Source organism: Schistocerca serialis, chromosome 11 (genome assembly GCF_023864345.2).
Source record: "Schistocerca serialis cubense isolate TAMUIC-IGC-003099 chromosome 11, iqSchSeri2.2, whole genome shotgun sequence".
In the NCBI taxonomy this organism is placed as follows: Eukaryota; Metazoa; Arthropoda; class Insecta; order Orthoptera; family Acrididae; genus Schistocerca; species Schistocerca serialis.
Genome location: NC_064648.1, coordinates 163,881,523 through 163,903,007, shown reverse-complemented (window position 1 = coordinate 163,903,007; position 21,485 = coordinate 163,881,523). Strand labels below are relative to the sequence as shown.

Genomic DNA, 21,485 nt, shown 5'->3' with positions numbered 1-21,485 from the left:
CATACATGTGCGACACGTGCCTCACATAAAAAAGTGTTCCTTCTTATCTTCTATAAACGCTCTAAACTTCTGTACACGTAGTTTTTTTTTTCAGACCTAGTCTAAGGCTTGTTTTAAAAATGGCGAATGGTTTCTGCAACTTAACGGCTTCAGACAAGCTAATGTTTAATCAATACTGTAACGTGTAGTGTTCTACATTTCTCATCTATGATCCTGGCATGATACTGTTCGTATTTACTAATTTTCTTTGACGAATAACATTTCCATTTGTAACTGAACAGTTAATTGTACGAAATACACTGTTAATATTATCCTTACAAGTGTTAATACTATGAACTGTAGTAGGACTGAGGAAACACTGTATTTTCAGCTATCGCACCTGTCTGCTAAACAACCCTATTTGTTCGAATCACTATATTCTTTAAATTTATTATTTTATTCTCGTTGCTGGACTTTATCTCTTACCCGATCATCTATCTATCGTCCACCAGACATGAAACGAGCTGTAATCGTCCATTCATTTCTTTGTAACTCGCTGATAGCTTCTTGTTCGGTAGGGGGTAACTCCACTAAAATGAGAGGAAGGGGAGACAGTGAGCTTGTGCTCCCTCAGCGGAAAAATTATTTATGCCTGCCGTTGTCACTCTTGACCGCTTCAGGCAATCGAACTTGCAGGGTTTTAATTGGTAGTAAACCGACTAATTAAGAAACTAAGATGGTCGAAAAGGGTTACAACACATAAAGAAGTAAGTTATCATAAGAATATGCGTATATTAGAACCAGGGACTGTAATACTGCGAAGAACGGCCTTTACAAAATTTCGGCTGCAGCCGATAATTTACTGCAGACACTCATAAGAATAATAGTGGCACATAAACGGAAATACGCATTGTTAGCAAGTTACTAAACAAGCAGACTCTTACCCCATCTGTTTCTAGACTCAGCTGCACTCGGCAGCAAGTCTATAAGTATGACTGAAACTGTAATGGACACCGAGAACAAACGTGTGAGCTGTAGTTGACGTTTCAATTCCTCGCGAGTTGCGACAAGATATTAAAGAATGAGCAGCGACAAGAGCTTACAGAGTTGTGGACAACTAGCCGTTTATCTGGAAGCTAACTTTAAGCCCGACATTGAAGATATCTTCAGGGGAAAGTTGTCGTGATAATCCCGAGAGATCGGAGAGATCGTGGCAGTTCGGTCGAGATAGGGAGGGGTGGGGGGGGGGGGGGGAAGAAACGGGTGCGAATCTCTTCTGAGCACGTGGCGATGTTGGAGACGGCTTGCGACGTCCAGCAGGCTGCTACAACGGCCCTGTCTGAAGGAGTTGCCCTCGCCACTATTAAAACCGTGGTCCTTTACTTTCGGCTGTTTTACGCATCACTTTCCAGCAGAACTAGATGCTTGCCCACAACAGACCAACGTATCAGGAACTGAGTCCTGATTTGCTGTCGCTGCCATTGTGTAAAATCAACTAAATCGCAAATCCGAGGCTACAGATGTCAACAATACTTCCTGTGTGAGGACTATCTGACCCAGTATCGCAGAACCACCTGGCCTATCCCAATTACAAACAAGACCAGTCCAAGTTGCAAATTTTTATTTTTTATTCATTGGATGACTTGTTTCGGACCGAGACCCATTTTCAAATCACCATAACATAGTCGAAAATGGCATTTCCGAAGATGTCAATAACGTGCAACGAATATTTACAGCGCATACAGATAACTCATCGAATGAACAAAAACTTGGAACGGTTTTTCGTTCACTGATTACCAGAAGTTGCTGACCCAAACTACTGCATCATACTGGAAGTTCGTAAAAACACCCATGTTAACTGTGTCCAAATGTACAATCCTTGCACAACTGCATCATCTACACAGCCTCAACTCGAATGATCTAATAAATATAAAGTAAACGCATTATTCACTACACTAAACTTACATTCCCCATCGCAACAACTCCATGCGCTGCAATCTCACCATCAAAGATATTGAGTACAGACCCACAGTTTTCCACACCATCAGTCGAACTCACCTTCATCATCCCAACAGTTTCTTGTCTCGCATCCCTAACATGAAAGACATCCAGTTTAGAACCACATTTTTGCACAACATTCACTCTCTTTCAACGTCCACATATCGTCGAACATATGACGATAACAGCCCCATTACCTTCCATTTTAACATCCAAGTCACCTATTCCAAAAAGCAATCCCACTTTTTCTTCAGCCACATCAAAACATCAGCTTAAAACATATACTTGTTTCGCCACATAAAACGCCAAGACAAAGCAGCAGCATAGCATTCCATCCATACGTCAGCTCCATCAACTCCAACGAGATCTGCATCACTTACATGTTATCTCAATACTACCACTATACCTTAACGAAAATTGTTACATGCACATAATACAGTACCAGTCACTCTACACTCTACAAAGCACAGATAATTGCTACAACATACAATCAGATGGTATTGCCAATGGGTGCTTCTGAGACATCCTGAGACCAGCGCCTCATTCTACAGACCAAAATCCCTGGGATTGGTGACACACATGAACAAAAACACTGCCACGTTTTCCATAAACTCAACAATTTATTTAAAAGGATTCATTCTCCTCTCGTGCATAACAACCACACGTTGCCAAACAACCTCAAAAAGCCAAACTCAGTGCCTCATGTCTTCAAGATATCCTCACTGTACCTAATGACTGCTCGACAATTCGGTACATACAATGTCGCACAAATACGACCACCCCTTCTCTTGCTCCCAGTTTAAAATAACTGTCCATAACGCCACAAAACGAATTAAATGTAGCATTTACAACACAAGACTATAAACGACATGTTCCATAAAATGCTGATGAGAGGCAGCTCATGACTCCATTACTTTCAACCATCTTTAAACAAAACAAAACAAAAAAAAACTCTTATTTCCTACTAGCTGTAGCCAAGTTGTGTGATGTCATACTGTATGCAAGTTTATATCCCACGGCTCACATATGATTTAAGGGTAGTGTCTTTGTATACTAATCAAAACGTCATGGGACCCAGGTTCAAACCTCACTACTGCTTAAATTTAGAATAAAAATCATCAGTAATGATGGATGGGCGGATACAGCTTCAAGGTACTCTTTCCCCTGCTCCTAAAACCCTGAAGAGTCAGCAGTGCTCAAAGGCATGAGGATGCAGAAGGTAAAGGGAACCACTGGTGTCTGTCCACAGGAGATGTGGCCTATAATTGAAAAGTGGTATGATGACTGCTCCATCGGCGAAACGTTCCGCAATAGTCGCCCATTCTGATCTCTGGGAGCAAACTGCCAAGGGCCAGGTGTCCCAATGAATAATGTTCGCTGTATAGTTCCTTGTCTGACACATCACGCTTCTTTTGTCACTGTAAATATTACTCAGCAGCATATCTTCATCTGCCTCGATAACTTCACCTCTTGGTGTAACCTCTACTACCTCAAAATCAATTATGTTGAAAACCCAAGGAATTATTACAATAAATACCACCAATCATTTCTCTCTCCCTAACTTCCACCATGGCACACATAAACATGACTGTGTGGTGGTACTCTCTTCAAAGGTAAGCTGGTTCGAATTCAGGTGATGGAAGAAATTTGCATTGCTGGTATTTCCCCAGTAATGGGAGGGGGAATTGAAGCATAAAGTTTCTCATCACCAGACCTCATGTCAGTGTTCTACATTAAATTACCTCTCCTCAGTGTATCATGATACACTGATGCCTGTGACACTGTTGAAGGTGACACATGTGGCGTCGACGATGATCGCCTGCAGCAAATCGTCAATCGACCACCGCAGAGATGCTGTACACCTAAGCAGCGTCGCCACCGCCTATGAGAAAGAAGTAGTAAGCCACTCCTCCTGTAGCTTCGAGGCGCCACACACGACAAGTATTTCCAGCTCTACCAGTGCCTGGTACGAGTTCTGCCAGAGTCCAGCCTGAGTTCTGTTCTGTCTACGAGGGTATCAACAGTTCCATGACGACTGCAGAGAAGCGACGAATTTTCTGCCTTCAGAGTGTAGTGTCGGCGTAACGTCACTCAGTCAAGCCTAGGCCAAGCATGCACGTACAGAGAGTCGAGGGCCAACAACAGACACATATTTGGCACAGTTGTAGTAAACGTTCAGTGCTCATCATCTGCAGACTTGCACTGTAATGCCGCTCAGTGTTTTCAGCAGCTCCTGTGTATTTGAACCCCAATTAATACCACACGTGCTCCCGCAGTCACAGCCGCGAGGAGTTAAAAATAAGTTTATCGCTTTCCAAACAACAAGGCGTTCTTTCCATTGACTGTTTCATTTATGTACTTGTAAATTTATTAAAACCATGACACAACAACATGTGTGTCGGAAGTGGATGTTAAGCTCTTAACGCATCCATTATAGTCATGTACACTCAACAGATAACTTCGAGTCACAGTTCTCTCACAATGCAAGGACAGTGCCCAATTACGTGGAGGAAGATAAGCGCTTGCAGTAAGGCGGTGGACTTGCTGCTCCATTCCTCTCTGCTGACATGGGCAGAGGACTCTCACTTTCTTATATCTTGGAATAATCACGGAACCCCAGCCTACAACAAACTCAAATTAAGAAAACAGCAAACTCTACAATGTGGGGATTCCATCATCCAGCCATCCTCTGTACTTGGAAAAAACCCACTGAACGAGGCGACGCTGTGGTAAGCTGGTGACTACAAACTTGATTTTCGACCAAATTTAGTTTCTCTGCGATGTCCCTACTCAGCGTAGGGTGAATGACACGACGGTTCCTATGGATGGACGCAGCTGTCCTGCTTCCCCGTTCTTCCCAATTCTGGGTTATGCTCTAATAGCTGTTTCACCAACAGGACGTTAACCCCTGATCTTGTTTCTTCCTTCGTCTTTCCAAAAACCTTAATTTCCCCAGTGTTACTTCCGCCAATATAGCTTGGATCTCAGCACTCTCAAAAATTTACCATTCCTTACAGTCTTAGAACACCTTGCACTCTGTATCATCTTTCCCGTCTCAGACGCAACCTCTACCAGCTGATTAGATTGCCCTCTCTTCTGACGTTCATCAGACTTTGTCAAAAACTGTAAACGTTCCATAAACGTGGGAAACAAAAACAATTTTTCTCGCCTATCCTCTGGATACCTAGGCTTCTGGTGCGCCTATACCAACATGTCATACCCATCCTCCACTTGCCCGCCCCTTCTGTATCCTATTCGAGCGGAACTTCAGCTGGCTGGTTCTTCCTGTTCCAGAATAGTATGTAGACACTTACTCCTCCAACTAGCTATAATCCTAGCGTCTACGCCTCTTCAATATGTAGATGATCCCGCTTCCAGCCTCCTGACCACTGTCATCCCTCCCTCACATCTCTCTCTACCCACATCAACTTGTCAATCATACTTCCCAGCCCACTCCAACACCTTGAATACATACACCCTTTCTGGCCGGCACCTGCATCATACTGTATTACACTCGTAGTAGTTATTGGGAACTGACTGCCAGTGACTTGCCAGAAGCAACAGCCTTATCTTCCCCATAGCACCATCATCAACTTCAATGTACATGTGTTTATGTAGAGACGCTATGGCTTTTATTTTTTTGAAACCTATCATTTTATTCATTCTCCCCAAAAAGCAGCAAAGTGTCCGAACCTTGCGCACCACACGATAATGTGGTGGGAGTGGAATGAATAACAAAGAAAATGGTGTGTTTACGACAAAGTCGTGCATTCGGCTTTTCACAGACTGTGCCTGTGTATAAGAATCTTTCAGAACTAATTCGTCTTACTGGGTATACATTTGCGCTCAACACGCCAATGAGGTATACATTGGATGACGTGTAGCATATCAGTATCACTCTCCTTTGATTTGTACTGTGAACAGGAATAGTGCTCGAGGACAACGACCATCAGGACTTCTCAGAATGCAGTAGGTAAAGCCGTCATCAAGCTGAAGCCTGGTTTGGTCACCACAGTGCTTCGCGAGCCATTGTCCTACTGCAGGTTGTCGTCACTCGCCGTCTTCCTACTTCTGAACTAACTTACCCAGTTAATAATTGTGGGACACAGTTAATTATTGGGTCTCCGAACAATTCTACAGTTCCAACATTTTCGATTTCCATAAATCAATGTCAGAGGTGAAAGAAGAGATAAGTGACAGAAGGAATCTCGGGAGCAATGCCTGAATCCCAAATCTCTGGAGTTGTAATCCCACATTCATCCACTCAGCAGCTGAGGCATATATGTCCCAATTGCATTTATTGCTGCATCATTATCACCACACAAGTTACGAATGAGACAAAGTAATTACATTTTTTGCGTGTTTTTGAATGTATGCAAACAGAGTATTAACAGTAAATCGTTCATTGTGGTAAAGGAACTCCCAAAATCGTCAGTTAATGTATTTTGTTGTGCTTTTTCTCGACAATCTCGTGCTAACGAAACAAACTGGTGACAAATATGCTCCATCACTTTTTTTTACGCTGCGTGATGGGGTCACTAAGTTCACGGAGGAAAGTGAAATATCACAAAGACGAGAATTCAGCCTGCATCCTATTTCTTTGTACAGGACGCCTATGGAGTTATGTCAAAAGAGTATATTCTATATGGACGTAGTTAGATATAAAAAAAAATACGTATCCAACGGATCAGTGTATGGACGATCACACCTTCCTCAGATATCTATGTGTCTCGCTGTCCCCTTTGCTTTATTGCGGATCGTTCTAGTAATTCTGCTTAGAAAGACTACTTCAACACTTGTGTCAATTTTCCATTAATCTTTCAACGTTGAGCCACATGCGGCTTTATTATTCTTCATATTCAGTTATTTGCGTGGTAAGATCAAAAGTTTGTCATGACGATTTCAAAAGGTTGTTGAGGTGGTAATGTTGGGATTTCGTGGTAACCACTTTAATGTGGCTTTAAATGCTGCAGAACCAAATAATCCGAGAATAAGTTGTTCATTAAGAAACAAGCACATCTGAACAACAAAACGAGACTCAAGCTCCTTCCTTCTACAACCACACAAGATCCGTGATTGCCTTGTCATGGAGCTGAGATACTGAAAACTTCTGTTGTACAGAGAAATGGAAGTTCCCATTCATGTAAGCTTCAAAAGAATGTGGTCCTAACAGGTATTCTGATCACACAATGGCCCACATAAGGTGAGGTAGGTTCCTTTCCAACTCTTGGTAATATGGGTACTTTCCTTAGACAAGAAAACAATTTTTTCCTGATCAAACAGTGGTATATGGCACATTTATACGTAAACAACACTCTTGAGCGAGACATGGCAGAAGTCACCACAACAAAGTACGGTAGGTTACAAATCGTTGCTCCACACCATTGTCAGATAATTCAGTAACAAACATGGGCTTAAATCCTTTCGTATTCATATTTTTTCAGTGTGGTCGTGCATTGTTAAAGAAGATGCTTGAAGTCCAACTACTCTTTTGCAAATGATTTTCATTGGAGACTGCTCATCTGATTAAGAGTGGGTGACACACGTTTCCTGTCACTTTTTATTGCTTCCAATACGTGGCCTGTCTTTGAGACAGCCTGAAAATACAGGACATTTATCTCAATCAGGCATGGCTACTTTACGAGGGGGACTGAGGCAAATGGTCTCATCATGCGTTACATAGTTTTTCCTATCTGCGGACGTTCATGAACCCACGAATCCTCCACTAATCCCTCCTTTACAAGATGGATTCGGAACTCAAAGACTGCAGTGCTGAAACAAAAATATAATTCTGATAACGTTGTTTTTTTCCATGCAGGACTATCAATAAAACCTATTTACTTCCTTATTTTTACTATGTCAAGAGCGATACAGGGACTTCTTGGGCACCCTGTAGATGAAACAGACGTGCATAGTAACAATGATACCTGTCTTTGTTAATACTCTTACTTTGTGTTGACATGCCGCCTCACATAGTTCTGGGTAACTGAACCAGGGTAATGCGGGTAAACAACGCCCAGGCTCGTCACCCAGAGAAGACTTTGGATTCAGCTGCCTGCAGTGTACGGCCACCACCTACTTGCTGTCGTTTTCTTGCAGACGAGGAGTGGCAGCTGGAGGACAGAAGCCACGATACGCTCTCCGTGGACACTGACTGCGTGCAGCTGTTGGTGAACGCCCTGGACCACCCCACGTGTCCGCTGGAAGACCTGCCACTGGAAGCCGTGAAGCAGCGCGAGCGGTGCCGCGAGCAGCTGTGGGACGACGTGGTGCAGAGGTCGCCCCACATACCCGTCACCAGCTACCTGGCCTACACGCAGAGGATAAACGTCAACCTCTGTCTGCTGGCCTGGATGGCGGTCAACTCGTACGGCATTTGTCAGGACGTCCCGTTTAGTATGATACAGTCCGTGCACGATGCTCGCTGCTATTTCGATACTCCCGACGATCAATCATGTCTGCAGTCGAACGCTACAGACGCCATCTGCTCTGTTTCCAGAGCTATTCTGTTGCTAAAGTGTCGCGACTTTTCCTCCATTAAGACTTCCCATAATTGTACGTTCACTCCGTTGGGATCTCGATGGCGCTATAGGAGGAGTAGTATACTGGATCAAAAGCTAACAGAACAAACACTGAGCTACAAAAACAGTTTAACCAACGCCACCTTGAAATACAAGGATTTCAAAATCGACAGCTTGAAGCCTTTAGAAATCTCATTTATAATGATAAATATCATTTTCCGTTTTTCGACTGCCGGAGTATACATGTACCTTCCCCAGTTACGCAACTTGCCTGGAAAGATACTCTTGTCCTTTCAGATCACGTGCATAGTCCAGATACTGTGTTCTGAGGTCGTGTATCGTATGGCAGGCGTCCCTGACTTACCTACAGCAGTGCTGATAGACAGCGCCCTCACACTTCTCAGCTGTTTCTGGCTGAACTCATTCTGCTACCAGATGTATGCTTGTGTTCGCCATCTCAGGCTTCCTGACCAGCTACTACCTGCTGAAGTAAGCCAGTTATTCCGTCGTGAGGTGCTGTGTGTGCTTATACCGTGGAGTATAGTATGTGTGGCAGCTGTTGCTTTGGAAAAGACGAGTAAATATTACCTGATCTACAGTCGCGTAGTAGTCCTTGCAGGGATTTCAGTGTCTGTGGCATTCAATTTGGTTTGTCTCGGACTGCTTGGATACATGTACCTACGTAATCGGTGCTCCATGCGGCGACTCGAAATTGTTGATAACAAGAAATTTGCCTCAAAGAAGGAATGTCTTTTTATGTCAGTTAAGGCCATTATATTAAGTGGAACAGGAATTATTATTAGAATTGGGTTCCACCAGGCTCAGGGAATAGCGCAGGTAGTGTACTATATGCATCTAGTTACGATGGTGCAAGGACCAGTGCTCTTCGTCTGTTTCGTTTGCAATGGAACGACGCTCCCCCTACTGAAGAACAGGATACTTCTTTGGTGGAACCCAACCAACATCCCTGCAGGTCTAGAGCTGTGTTCGGCAGCCGAGAGGAATCTGGCCAGGAGAAACAATGAACAGTCTCCCTTTTCAGAATCCTCGCTGTAGCCTACTTCAGTATTTTTCGCAAATAACTGTCTCCACACTACAGTGCATTAAGCCCAACAATAAAAATGGACTCTACCTGGTATGACAATATTAAATGTCATTAAATCTGATATCGTACAGCCAGTACTTCTCTTTCCTAACGTCTCCTTCATTTATAGCTGTGTGCTTATTTGTGAGTGGTAGCCTCTGTCTACCTATTCTAATGCACTGAGACTACTCACTAAAATTGTTGGGAAATGCTTCGTGTATACAATAGGCTGCGTTAATCACACGGCCTGTTATATACAAGGAAAACGCAGCACGTTGTCGGAGGAATTCCCTTCGTCAGTGTCATCTACCGTGGCGATGGTGCATTTCTGGACATATGTTCGCATGACGTTTTTTCTCCGTTTTCCGTCGAGGATCTCTCTTTGCAGTTTGTCGATTTTATTAATGTATAATGTATGATATTAGTATATATCATATTATGTCTGAAACAGAAAAATTTTCCATATGTGTGTGAAAGATGTACTTTTACGTGATTTGTAATTCAAGTACCATGACAAGAGACATTCAGATACTTATAAAATCAAAAGAGAGGGGCGAATGACTGAAGTGGTGTGTGCATGAAAGTGTAAATGGGTTTGTTGAGCTTATTAGTGGTTGGATTACATAGACTGGCTCAAACAGGTATAGTAAGAAAGTAACACATGACTTGTTGTGCGAAATGTGGCTTGAAGTGAACGCAAAATGTCGAATGGCAGAGTTATATGAGATTAGCATTATTGGGTTTGTGAGACAAGACGGTGATTTGTTAAGCTAGAGGTTTTGTAAGGGTACTATGGCAGATGTTAAAAGTTAATGTTCCACGTGCCACTCTTGGGCAAGGAAGAACATTACTTAAAGGCGTATTTACAGAAACAGTACTGTGGAAGGATAAACTTGTGCCAGTACTGTGAGTCCTGGAAAACATGTGCCATAGTAGCTTCACTAGAAGCGCACAGTACGCCGAAATTGTTGTGATTCGTAATCAATAGACGATCTCCCATTTGTTCAAATAAAACCTGAGTGAGCAAAGTAAAGGAGTGTCTGTGTGAATTTAGTATCCAGCCCAACTGAAAATCCTGTGATAAATAGTACTACCTGGAGTGATTTTCGTGAATTTCGCACTTAGCAGGCACCCGCAGTGTTAACCGCGATTTCCGTTTGAACGCAGTGGAACCAGAGGGAGGCTGGTGCCGGGTGCAGCCCGCCTGGCCGCAGGGGGGCGCCGGCAGCTCAACACATTCTGTAAAACCGTTTGACGGAGATTTGCAGGCCGTGCGCCTCGATTCTGTCAGCGCAGCGCCAAGCCAACCCTGGCCCGCTCTGCGTGACGTCACGAGAGCGCGCCACGGCCTTCTCTTTAGGTGGTGGCGGCCAGAGCCGACACGGGGCCCACCCAGACAAGCGTCCTGCACCACCGGGACACGCGTAAAGTCGGTCCGACACAGTGGTCGCCAGCCGAGCCTCGACCCGCTGGAAAGTATCGAACCTCATCGCTCGAAAGCCAGTAGTTAACGGCCCTCGTGCTACCTACTTACCCCCAGGCAACATCCCGAGTTACGACCGCAGTACTGGGAACATTCACAGCCGAGCCCGGGAAATTACTTTCGACTGGCTGTACGAAATACACAGTTCAAACTCAACAGGAAGACGGTCACTCAAAAAACATTACTCCCAGATTTGGATAACAAACTGAGATTATCGCTATCCAATTACCCCAGCCAAGTCAGTCATTTGAGTCGGAGCACCACTGCCACTAAGCTAACATCACCGAGTTTTCCCTGAGCTACAATTCGCCGTAAACGCCCACACTAATTACAATGCGACATTCGCAGATAACGACAGGAAAGTTCTTAAGCGGTAATGGATGCGCGCAAACGAGAAGGCGTTTGGAAACTCGAGAACGCTGCGCGTCGCGACACAGAACTCCGCTCCAGAGCGCCCGCGACCCGCCACGTCGGCCACACGGGCGCCGACGGCCAGCTTTCGATTCCCCGAGCTCCGAGCCTTTCCACGAAATCCTTCTACACGTGGGCCTTTCAGCCAATCAGGAGCAGCAGCGGACTGCAAGCCCCACCACTGGCCACTACCTGCTGCTGCTTACAGCCGCTGCTGTCACGTTCTGGTCTTCAAAAAGGCGAACCAGCGAGCAGATATGGGTGGTCAGGGAATCAGCTGTTACAACCCTTTCACTCGTGGGGTATCAAGCATTAACTTCTGCAACCGATATACCTACTAAGGGCTTTCCTCTGATATATCTGGAGACAAGCATTCTCGCAGCCGAAACTGCTTGAACTGTTGTTACATGTACGTAGATGTTCGACAGCACACGTCACAGCGGGGACTATATGTCCCACCGCCAAACCTTCACCTGCCCATGTTAGACAAAATTTTTCTGCCTGACACATGTAGCACTATCACCGTCAGAGGGTGGTACGGGACTACAAGTCCCACCGCCACACCTCCAAAGTGAATTGCAGTGACGCAGTCACTGCCCTGAGGAAATTTACTGCCTCACCAACACAGTTAGACCGGAATAGACCGGTGATGCTGTATTGCTACATATCACCCCGGACTACAAGTCCATTTAAAAAAAAAAAAAAAAAAAAAAAAAAAAAAAAAAAAAAAAAAAAAAAAGACAGCACACGTGTTACTCAGACGATGTCCGCTGCAAAGTGCATCATGCGTAACTCGCGCCACTGCCGTCAAACGCAGCATTGTCAGAGCGACTCAGACTTGGGATCGGCAGTCTGCACAACCGCCACACTTGAGACAGGGACGACCAACCCGCATCTGCCGAGGCTAAAGGCACAGAACTCGAAGCTGACTGCGAGCGCTCTCAAGCAGAGCGGGGGGGACTATGGATCGTCCTGTTTCCGATATGCAACAACAGTTTTCAGCGCACCAGACTGAAGCAGGGAACTCTGTCTCCACCAGATCTCCAGAAACGCAACGCTACGCGAACTAGCCGAAAACCCGGACAAGAAACCCGAAGTAAACAGGCAAAGCCGCCACAAACACGATACTCCAATTACAAAAACTTTACACTCATCCAAATACATCTCACGAAGAACAAGGTTTACAACTGGTTGGATGCAGATGGAATTAACGCACATCTAACACAACTTATGGCACTTTAGCAAACCCTACAATAAACTATAAACTAAGAAGGTGGCAAAGAAACCGCCAAATCGTTGTAACCTGCACTAAAACAGTTGCCTGGGCCACCAAGTCGTTCACAAAAAAAATCCGAAAAAATTTGCCAACATCACAACACACCCATCAGATATCGAAACCCGAGAGAACAGTTTGAGTTACTTACCGATCTGAAGCAACAGTAACAGAAATCACACCGCACGCCAAACAGTAAGCAAAAGAGAAACCACACAGACTCACGCTCGCCTTTGTGATAACCAATTTTGACCGTGATACAACAAACGAAAAAACTGAAGGGGACCTAAAGGTACCGGGAAACTAAATCAAAATTCCCCGCTATTCCTTCCAGTCATCTATAGTTACAAAGAACCAACTAACAAGCTACTTGTTCACCATATCAGAATGCACTGTGTACCTCACAAGGTTGGACTATTTAAAGACTACCTCCTCAATAACAGCTACGTCCATATTGCAACACTTTCCAATAAGCTGCGATATAAAGAGAAATGTGAAGAACGGAGTCGAGCGCATCGAATTTTTAATGGCAAAACAGACCCGAAACAAGAAGCATCAAAATGCAGGAGCTGCAACACTGATAACGTTAATAGTGATGAGAGTTGCAAAGAAAGACCAAAACAGCCTGTCTCAGCCAACAAATCTGAACACATTAAGCGCATTGATCAAAATAATCACGGTCTTCGTCCAAGAATGACACGAAAACATACTCTGAGTCTTCACTACAGCCCTTCCCAACATGATATTTGAAAGAAGGGAAACAATAACAGCAGTTTCTAAAAAGCTCCTACTACGTTCTTTGGGGAACACGGATCCACGTCTATATCGCCATATTGATAGACAAGGAGGCCAATGCCCAACCTGGCCTGAGACACCAGGAAACAAGAATTAACCTTCACATTCAAGCCTAAGAAAGATATTGCCACTATCTGCATTGTCAACACACTGGGTTTCTGCTCTAAAAACAAACTCCCTAAAGGCATAGCAAGAGAAAAAGAAGTTGGTATTATAGTCGCAGCACGTACCTCATGAGCAGGTAGAGAAATCAATCTAGATAGCTGTATCTGTCACGCAAAACAGACCGTAGTAGAAGCTGAGATAGATGCTTCATAGTCTTTCATATAAAACACACCAATGATGTATCCTGCCGAGGAACCGCCAACTGATCTCGTTAATTATATACCCTCATTGTGCCCAGCTAAAGGAACAGGAGACTCAGTGTTAGATCTGCGATATTTGCTGAAAAATTGAACAAGAAAGATATTAAACTTGTTGTAGCCATTTTGAATCACGCTAGACTCAGAAATGACTCGCCGCCTTTTATCAATCACTATGGCACTTCTATCTTTGGACATATACTACGTACAACATAGCTACCCAGATTCTGAAGCTACACTGAATTTGGCGACTGCATAGCTAACGAATACCTATCATTTATTATGCTGTGAATCACAAAAACTAGGAAAAAACTTAAAACGATCATAAACTCACGAAATCGGATAGTCGAAAAAATCAGATTGATACGTTTTAACACAAAACCTAACCAATCAACTATTCAGACCACTCCTTAAGACTCCTGACGTACATAAGAAACAAAATTAAACAGTAGGGAAATTCTGTAGACCATACGGCACTAACCAAATGGATATGCTACGATTGGCTTCAACGTTTTCAATGACCTAATAAGAAGAGAAACCCACCAAATGATGCGCGAGGTAATCACAAGAATTAGGTCCCACAATAGCAGTAGTTTTTGGAAAAAAGTTCCAACAGGTCATAGCACACCATTTGCGAACAACCATCCTTAATAGCAGATGAGAATGTCATTGATTACTGACGACCTCAAAAAAGTTCCTCAAAGTGCTACAAAAACATTCACGGTCATCCGTGGTATCCAAAATTCGATGAAACCGACGAGGAAATAATATTCGAAAATCCGAATGCAACCGCTTAACATCCACTACTTTATAAGATTGACGAATATGAAATGGAAAGAAAGCAGATCAGAGACTGGAGGCACTGGAAGATAACAAAATAAATCACTCCTTTCACAAGACACCTGCCTCAAACACATCAGACGTTTCTTCATCGCGGCCATGAAACTGAAAATAGTCTCTCTAAAATAGAAGCAAGCTAAAATCAAGATGATTTCCCAACCCGAAAGACCTAAAAACAACATCAAATCACAGGTTACCGTGCTCTCAGTGACAGGGAAAGCTTTCGAGACAGACTAAAATTGTTCAAGGAATTGAGCAACATAATGGCACAAGAACAAGCCGGGTTCAGCGGCAACCACAGCACAGGCGACCCGGTCCCAGGACTGAGCAGCAGAGCGACGCAGGCTGAACGCAACACGGCAGGCACAACGCCAGCAAGCTTTCTCGTGCACGGCGAACGCGCCTTCCATTGGTTGTGGCATGCTGGGCTGCTCTTTGAAACGTTACTTTTGAACTTCGCATGCCAAAGTGTGCAGATTACTAAAAATGTTGCTGGAAATAGGTAAGTACAAGCGCTGCTTGGTGATCACCATTCGACAAGTATTACGCCAGCCGCAGAGACGCCACGTGGGACAGTCACGTCTCCAGTGCTACACACCAACAACACGGCTGACATCGCTAAAGGTCGAGGATCGAAACAACAGCCCTGTACACAGACGACACTGCGTACTATTGTCGCGCCCCAACATGCGGCAGAATTAACGAGCAGGTCAGCCCCTTCAAAAACAAGCAGGAATCATCGCTAAGCAAGTCGAGTAGATTAAAATACAGTGGATCAACGAAATCTATCCTTCATCACCAACCCGTGATATTCAACTATCCCTACTTTAAATAAATATATATTCCTCACGTCATCTTCAGAGGTACTCTGACAGTCAGTTACAAACAATGAAGAAATACACCAACTGGAAAATAAGCTGTTATAACAGAGAGATGTTGTTCCGCCCCTCAGTGTGAAGACTGGTTTTAAAAATAGCTCTCCATTCTACTGTATAACTTGTAGGCCTCTTCAAGTACATACTGCAGCCCACATCCATCCCAATCTCCTTACTGTATCCACCACCTGGTCTTACTCTACGATTTTCACCCACACTTCACTTCAAAACTAGATTGGTTACCTGTCGACGTCTCGGAACGTGTCCTACCAACCGCCCCTCCATTTGGTCAGGTTGCGCCTCGCATGTTCCCACGTTTCTTGGGAATCCAAACTTATCTTCCCTGAGGTCGGCGTCTACCAGTTTTTTCATTCTTCTGTAAAGAATTTGTGTTAGTATTTTACAACGACGAATTATTAAACCGATAGTTCAGTAATTTTCACACCTGCCAGCAACTGCTTTCTCTGGAATTGATAACATTACATTCTTCTTAAAGCCTGTGGGTACTTCGTCTGTCTCATACGCCTGGCACAACAGGTGGGAGAGCTCCGCCGTGGCCGGCTCTCCCGAGGCTGCCTGTAATCCTGCCAGAAGACTGTTTACTCCCTGGGCCTCGTTTCGACTTAGATATCTCAGAACACTGTCAAATTTGATCTCGTACAGTTACATCTTCCACCTCATTTACATCCATGACCACTTCCCTATCTGTAATATTACCTTCAGTAAGATATATATCTGACATAACTACATTTGCTGAAAACAAAACCTATGTAATGTCATGACAGCAGAAATTATAAATATGATGTAGGTATGCTATTGACTATACAAAGACATAGACCACTACACCATTCAGACAGCAGTTTCTCCCACATAACATAGCACTTACCTCCGACCTACAAAGTTATCTTACAAATCCCTTCGTATCATACTAGAGTTTAGTTCCTAAGCATTTGTCTTAAAGACTACCAATACAATGTAACAGGAAACAAAATGCCTTAACGATGGACAAATAAACGCAGGTGCTGCTTTTTTAAAGTAAGGTTTTAACCCACTCATAAGGCGAATGCCAGGACTCAGCTGTAAGAGTAACATCGTTCTCCAATCCGCCAGGATTACACGCTGCGTCAAAACCAAAGAAGAGCGTCAGATTAAAGATGAACACCGTCACCACATCTTTAAGTGCATTTCCGTTCAAAGAGTAACACGTTTGGTAAGGCACATTGCTGCTTGTACTAAACTTAAACATTTTCATTTTCACCTCTCCCCTGTCAACAGTGACTGTAATTGGGATCAGCAATTGAGAAACAGACATTCTTTAACAAAGTCAATCTGAAGTAGTCGACGAATGATCTTGACATTAATGACATGTTATTAAGACCTGACTTATCAGGTGCTGCAGATAAGTGATCTTATGTATTTCTGAAACATTAAAACTTAATTACGAAACCTTTCAATTTTCTTGTTCGCAAAACCACATTGCTTTACCAATCATTACACGTTTTGGTTGCCAATCAACTATTGTTAGCTTGTAAAAGAAACAATAAACAGGGAATTGCCTTAGATTTAACCAAATTTAAGGAAGTTACGTAGTATTGCGTAATGATATGCCAATCATGGTAAATGCAATGTGGCTATGAATTCTGTAGGCTTGAACGCCATCATCTAATAGCATATCTTGGAACTGTGTAAGTAATTGGAAACTACCTATCGGGTGAATGTGAATAGTAAACTGTTTTCAGATATTAAAGAATTAAGCAAATAGAAATAATGAAAACATCCCATGCTGACTAATAAACCACATTTTCCATAGACTATTGGTTACACCAACGAAGTTACAGAGTGCAACTCTCAACATATAGTAACAATTGAAACACACTCTTTCGTTAAGAATAAATGCGCTAGCCCAGCTTAAAAAGCGAAAGTAATTTACGGAAGAGACACTCTCTCTAGTTACTTATATCGAAAATGAGTATGAGCAGAAATCAGTAAGTGTAGCTGCCTTTTTGGCCCTATCAGCTGTTCTCGACACTGCTTGGTGAGAAGCACTTCTTTAGAAATTCACGATTGTGTAGTAAATTTAAGGACTTACTTAACAACATGCTAAACAATAGAGCATTTCATATCAATTCTCACAATGACAGATGCAGGGTAATTAAAGCAAATGATAGTTTACTTCAAATGTCTGTTCTGAGTCCACTACCACTTTGGTCTGTACATGCACAGCTTACCAAAAGTCTTCAAAAAAATTGATTTATACTGATGACATTTGCTTGGTGGCCCAGAGCCTCAACGTTTATGATGCTGAAACCTCTTTATCCACTGATATGGAAGTTTTAGATGTATACATCAAGAAATAGTGGCTCCACCTAAATCCACAGAAAATAATTGTATCTACATTACGTGTATGCAAGAGACAGTCAGAGTGCACACCAGAAGACAGATTCAGAGACCAAGTCTCATTGTACTGCATTACACCATAATACACAGGAACAGCGCTAGATAGAACTGTTGACTTACAAGTAGCACCTAAAGCCAAAACGAGAAACAACAGTCTTAAAAATTTGGTGGTATCTTATGGGGAGCTAATGCTCGTGTTTTGAGATCCATAGCTCTAACCCTATCATAGGTGCTCTGTTGCTGAAGATTACTGTTCGACCAGGATCAATAGTGCTCATACTAAGAAGATAGATGTCCAACTGAATCAGGTATTATGGAATGTATTCAGAGTACAATCGCTCTAACACTTCCTGTTCTCAGCATCATCCCACCCCCAGCTCTAAGAAACCAGCTCTCCTAAAGGTCTGGAAGAACATTCTGAAGAAATCCTCAGCCGGCCAGTCATTGAGATGCTCCACAGGCAGAACATCAACACTTGAAATCAAGGAAACCCTCATCATGCACAGCAGAAAACCTCGTTGTGTTCTCTTTGATTGTCAACCATTTACGGGAAATTCAGTGGAATCCGTCACCAATAGTCAACAAGCATCTAGTCAAGGACCCATTCATGAAGACAGGATTCGATCTCCCCAGACATCAGTAGAGGATCTTGAAATGGATTAGCAGTGGAGAAGGCTGATGTGCTTATCTCAAGCATGGGGTGAGTGCTCTTTTTACAGACAATTCAATGTCGCTTTCTAAATATTCCAGTTTCAATGGCCTCAGTATTATGATAACAGAAACAGGGTCACATGTTGCAACATGCTTGAGGCAGCTGCACGTCCTGCCCGCTGCTGTGACGTCACATGATCAAATCGTCCTAATTCCAGAGATCTCTTTACCCTCACATGTGCTGATTCGATTACTTACATGCTTAATCATCAGGATATGTAATTACCCAGGGGCTGTCTTCTGGATCCTGAGGTGTATGTCATAATTTCATCAAATAATTACATATGATTTATCAGTTATGCTTCTCCCATGGTCTTGGTCTCTGTATCCTGAAGTGAACTGGACTGTGGATACTGAAATAGTACTTACCGACGAGAGTCGCGGCACAGTGTCATTTTCACTATGTCTTCACTGCTTAGAAAGTGTGTTAACTGCCCTGTCGTCGTGCTATATAATTTTTGCATGTTATTGCATTAAGTCTTGGGATTTCGAGGTCATCTATACTGCAGAGAGGTATATAAACCATACAGCTCTATGATATTATCAGTTCATTTCAGAATGCTACTATTTACCAGTACGTACATGTTAGCTTATGGTTCAAAACATGTATATGTGGGATTAGCATGAGATCGTGAGTGTGAAGTTATAGTAGAAACTGAGGATGTCCGTCGTAATGTAAAACACAATTTACAGATACGAGTTAGGGGGAGCATTGTTAGCCGATGAAGCACACTGAGAAGTTGATGACAACAGACTACGATCCTTTTCAACTTCCTCTTCACATGAACATCTGTAGCAATAAGGCAACCATCATCGACCTGTATAAAAGTGTCGTGAAGTTGTATTGGTTACGCAGTGCGCTACGGATTGCAACAGACAAATACGGTGGCAAGTATATGTGAAAGCGTTACTAAACGATGTTGTATGTTATGTAAGTGAATGTTGCATACAAGATGATTTAGAACAATATGTAAACATATGTATGCTTGCAGCACCAAGGGCTGCTACTATAACCCTATAAATATTGAAACTGTAGAGCCTGGTTTACAGACAGACGACGGAGATACGTCGTTGCTCCTGTTGCATTGAACACAATGGAAGCAGAATTTATAGCATAAAAAAAACAATTATTTAAAGAATAATACAGAGATATATGACACAACGAATATTAAGAAATGTGTCAATTGTTTTTTTTTATTTTGTGCATGTATAAAACGTTAATAAACAAAGTTATTTAAAATGTGTATTTGTCTTTCATTGAAAGAGCACCAGCGCAAAACAAATATTATGCAAGATATTTACAGATATGATAAACACGTCATACTATTCTGCAAACCCTCAATCATACATACAGCAAATATATTCACTCATTGAGTGAATAGGGGCAGTATGGTACAGTGTGAAAAAATTTCGACGATATAAACACACATTTAAAACAGCTTAAGAAGGGTTCAAGTTACTTGCAAATACCCACATACTTAAAACAGAGATATGAGCAACTGAAGACGGTATTGACTTTGTAAGTGGAGGTCCAATAGTACTACCTTCAGGCTTTCTGTTAGGACAATGCTTAGCATTTGATGCTAAAAAGGTTTGCAAATCCTATCTGCCTGTAGATACACACATCAAAATGTATTACATCACATCGGTTCCGAGAGATCCAGAACCTGTACAGAAACCTGGAATAGAATCAAGATAAACATCATTTCCGCCCTTTTTATTGGTCATGAAAACGACACATTGCATATTGTTCCACCATACAGCGAGACCTTCAGAGGTGGTGGTCTAGATTGCTATGCACAACGGTATCTCTAATACGCAGTAGCACGTCCTCTTGCAATGATGCATGCCTGTATTCATCGTGGCATGCTATCCACAAGTTCATCAAGGCGCTGTTGGTCCATATTGTCCCACTCCTCAACAGCGATTCGGCGTAGATCCCTCAGAGTGGTTGGTGTGTCACGTCGCACATTAACAGCCCTTTTCAATCTGTCCCAGCCATGTTCGATAGGGCTTATGTCTGGAGAACATGCTGGCCGTGAGATACAGGAGGATTCCAGTTACATTACGTTATAGTCAGGCAGAGGTTCCGAAATCAGGTTTTGGATTGTAACGCATACCCAGGAGCAGTTATAGACTCAGCTCACAATTTAATAGTGGTGAAGAGTAGACTGAGTTTGAAACATTAGTCAGGAAGAAACGATACGGAAAAAAGTGGAATACGTAAGTACTAAGTAATGGAGAGGCAAGCTTAAATGTCTCCGAAGCTACTGATACTGCAATATAGCGCATTATCCAGTTCAGTAGAATAAGAAGGACACTTCTATAAAGGGCGATCAGAGAGAAACGGTCCAGTGAACTAAGTTCTAAAATGCATACCTTATGAGCTATGAGCACTTTTTCACGTTCGATACTGTGGAACGAGCACTAAATAGTTTACCTCTCACTCTTTTTGACGTGTCAGTCCTTTTGTATTTCGTTCTTTGTACCTTACGAATATGTCTATAGTAGTGGAAAAGGCCAGTCACTCGTGTGCTGATAGCAAAGTTTAATCATCCTCCACTCGACCGTCATTTCAGCATCGTTAGAGTTCTGAGGTGCAGCGATCATGGTTCATTAAGTTACTTCCTCAGTTTGCACACATATCTGCAAATCCATCGCTATCCTCCGGTGGAAATGATGAAAGTAACTGTGACTGTTCACATGTATGAGCTACGCGTGGGCATTATCGAGGCATTTCGAGCCGTGGAACAGAG

At 43.0% G+C, this 21,485-nt stretch overlaps 1 protein-coding gene across 1 annotated transcript in view; it reads left to right on the top strand.

Moving 5' to 3' along the window:
* The window catches only part of LOC126427187 (uncharacterized), a 40,985-nt gene extending 30,370 nt beyond the window's left edge, over window positions 1-10,615 (top strand). The window contains exon 5 of the mRNA XM_050089411.1: window positions 8,077-10,615. Within this exon, the coding sequence (XP_049945368.1) occupies window positions 8,077-9,554 (1,478 nt within the window). The 3' untranslated portion in view covers window positions 9,555-10,615. The remainder of the gene's footprint in view (window positions 1-8,076) is intronic.
* Window positions 10,616-21,485: the final 10,870 nt, after the last annotated feature.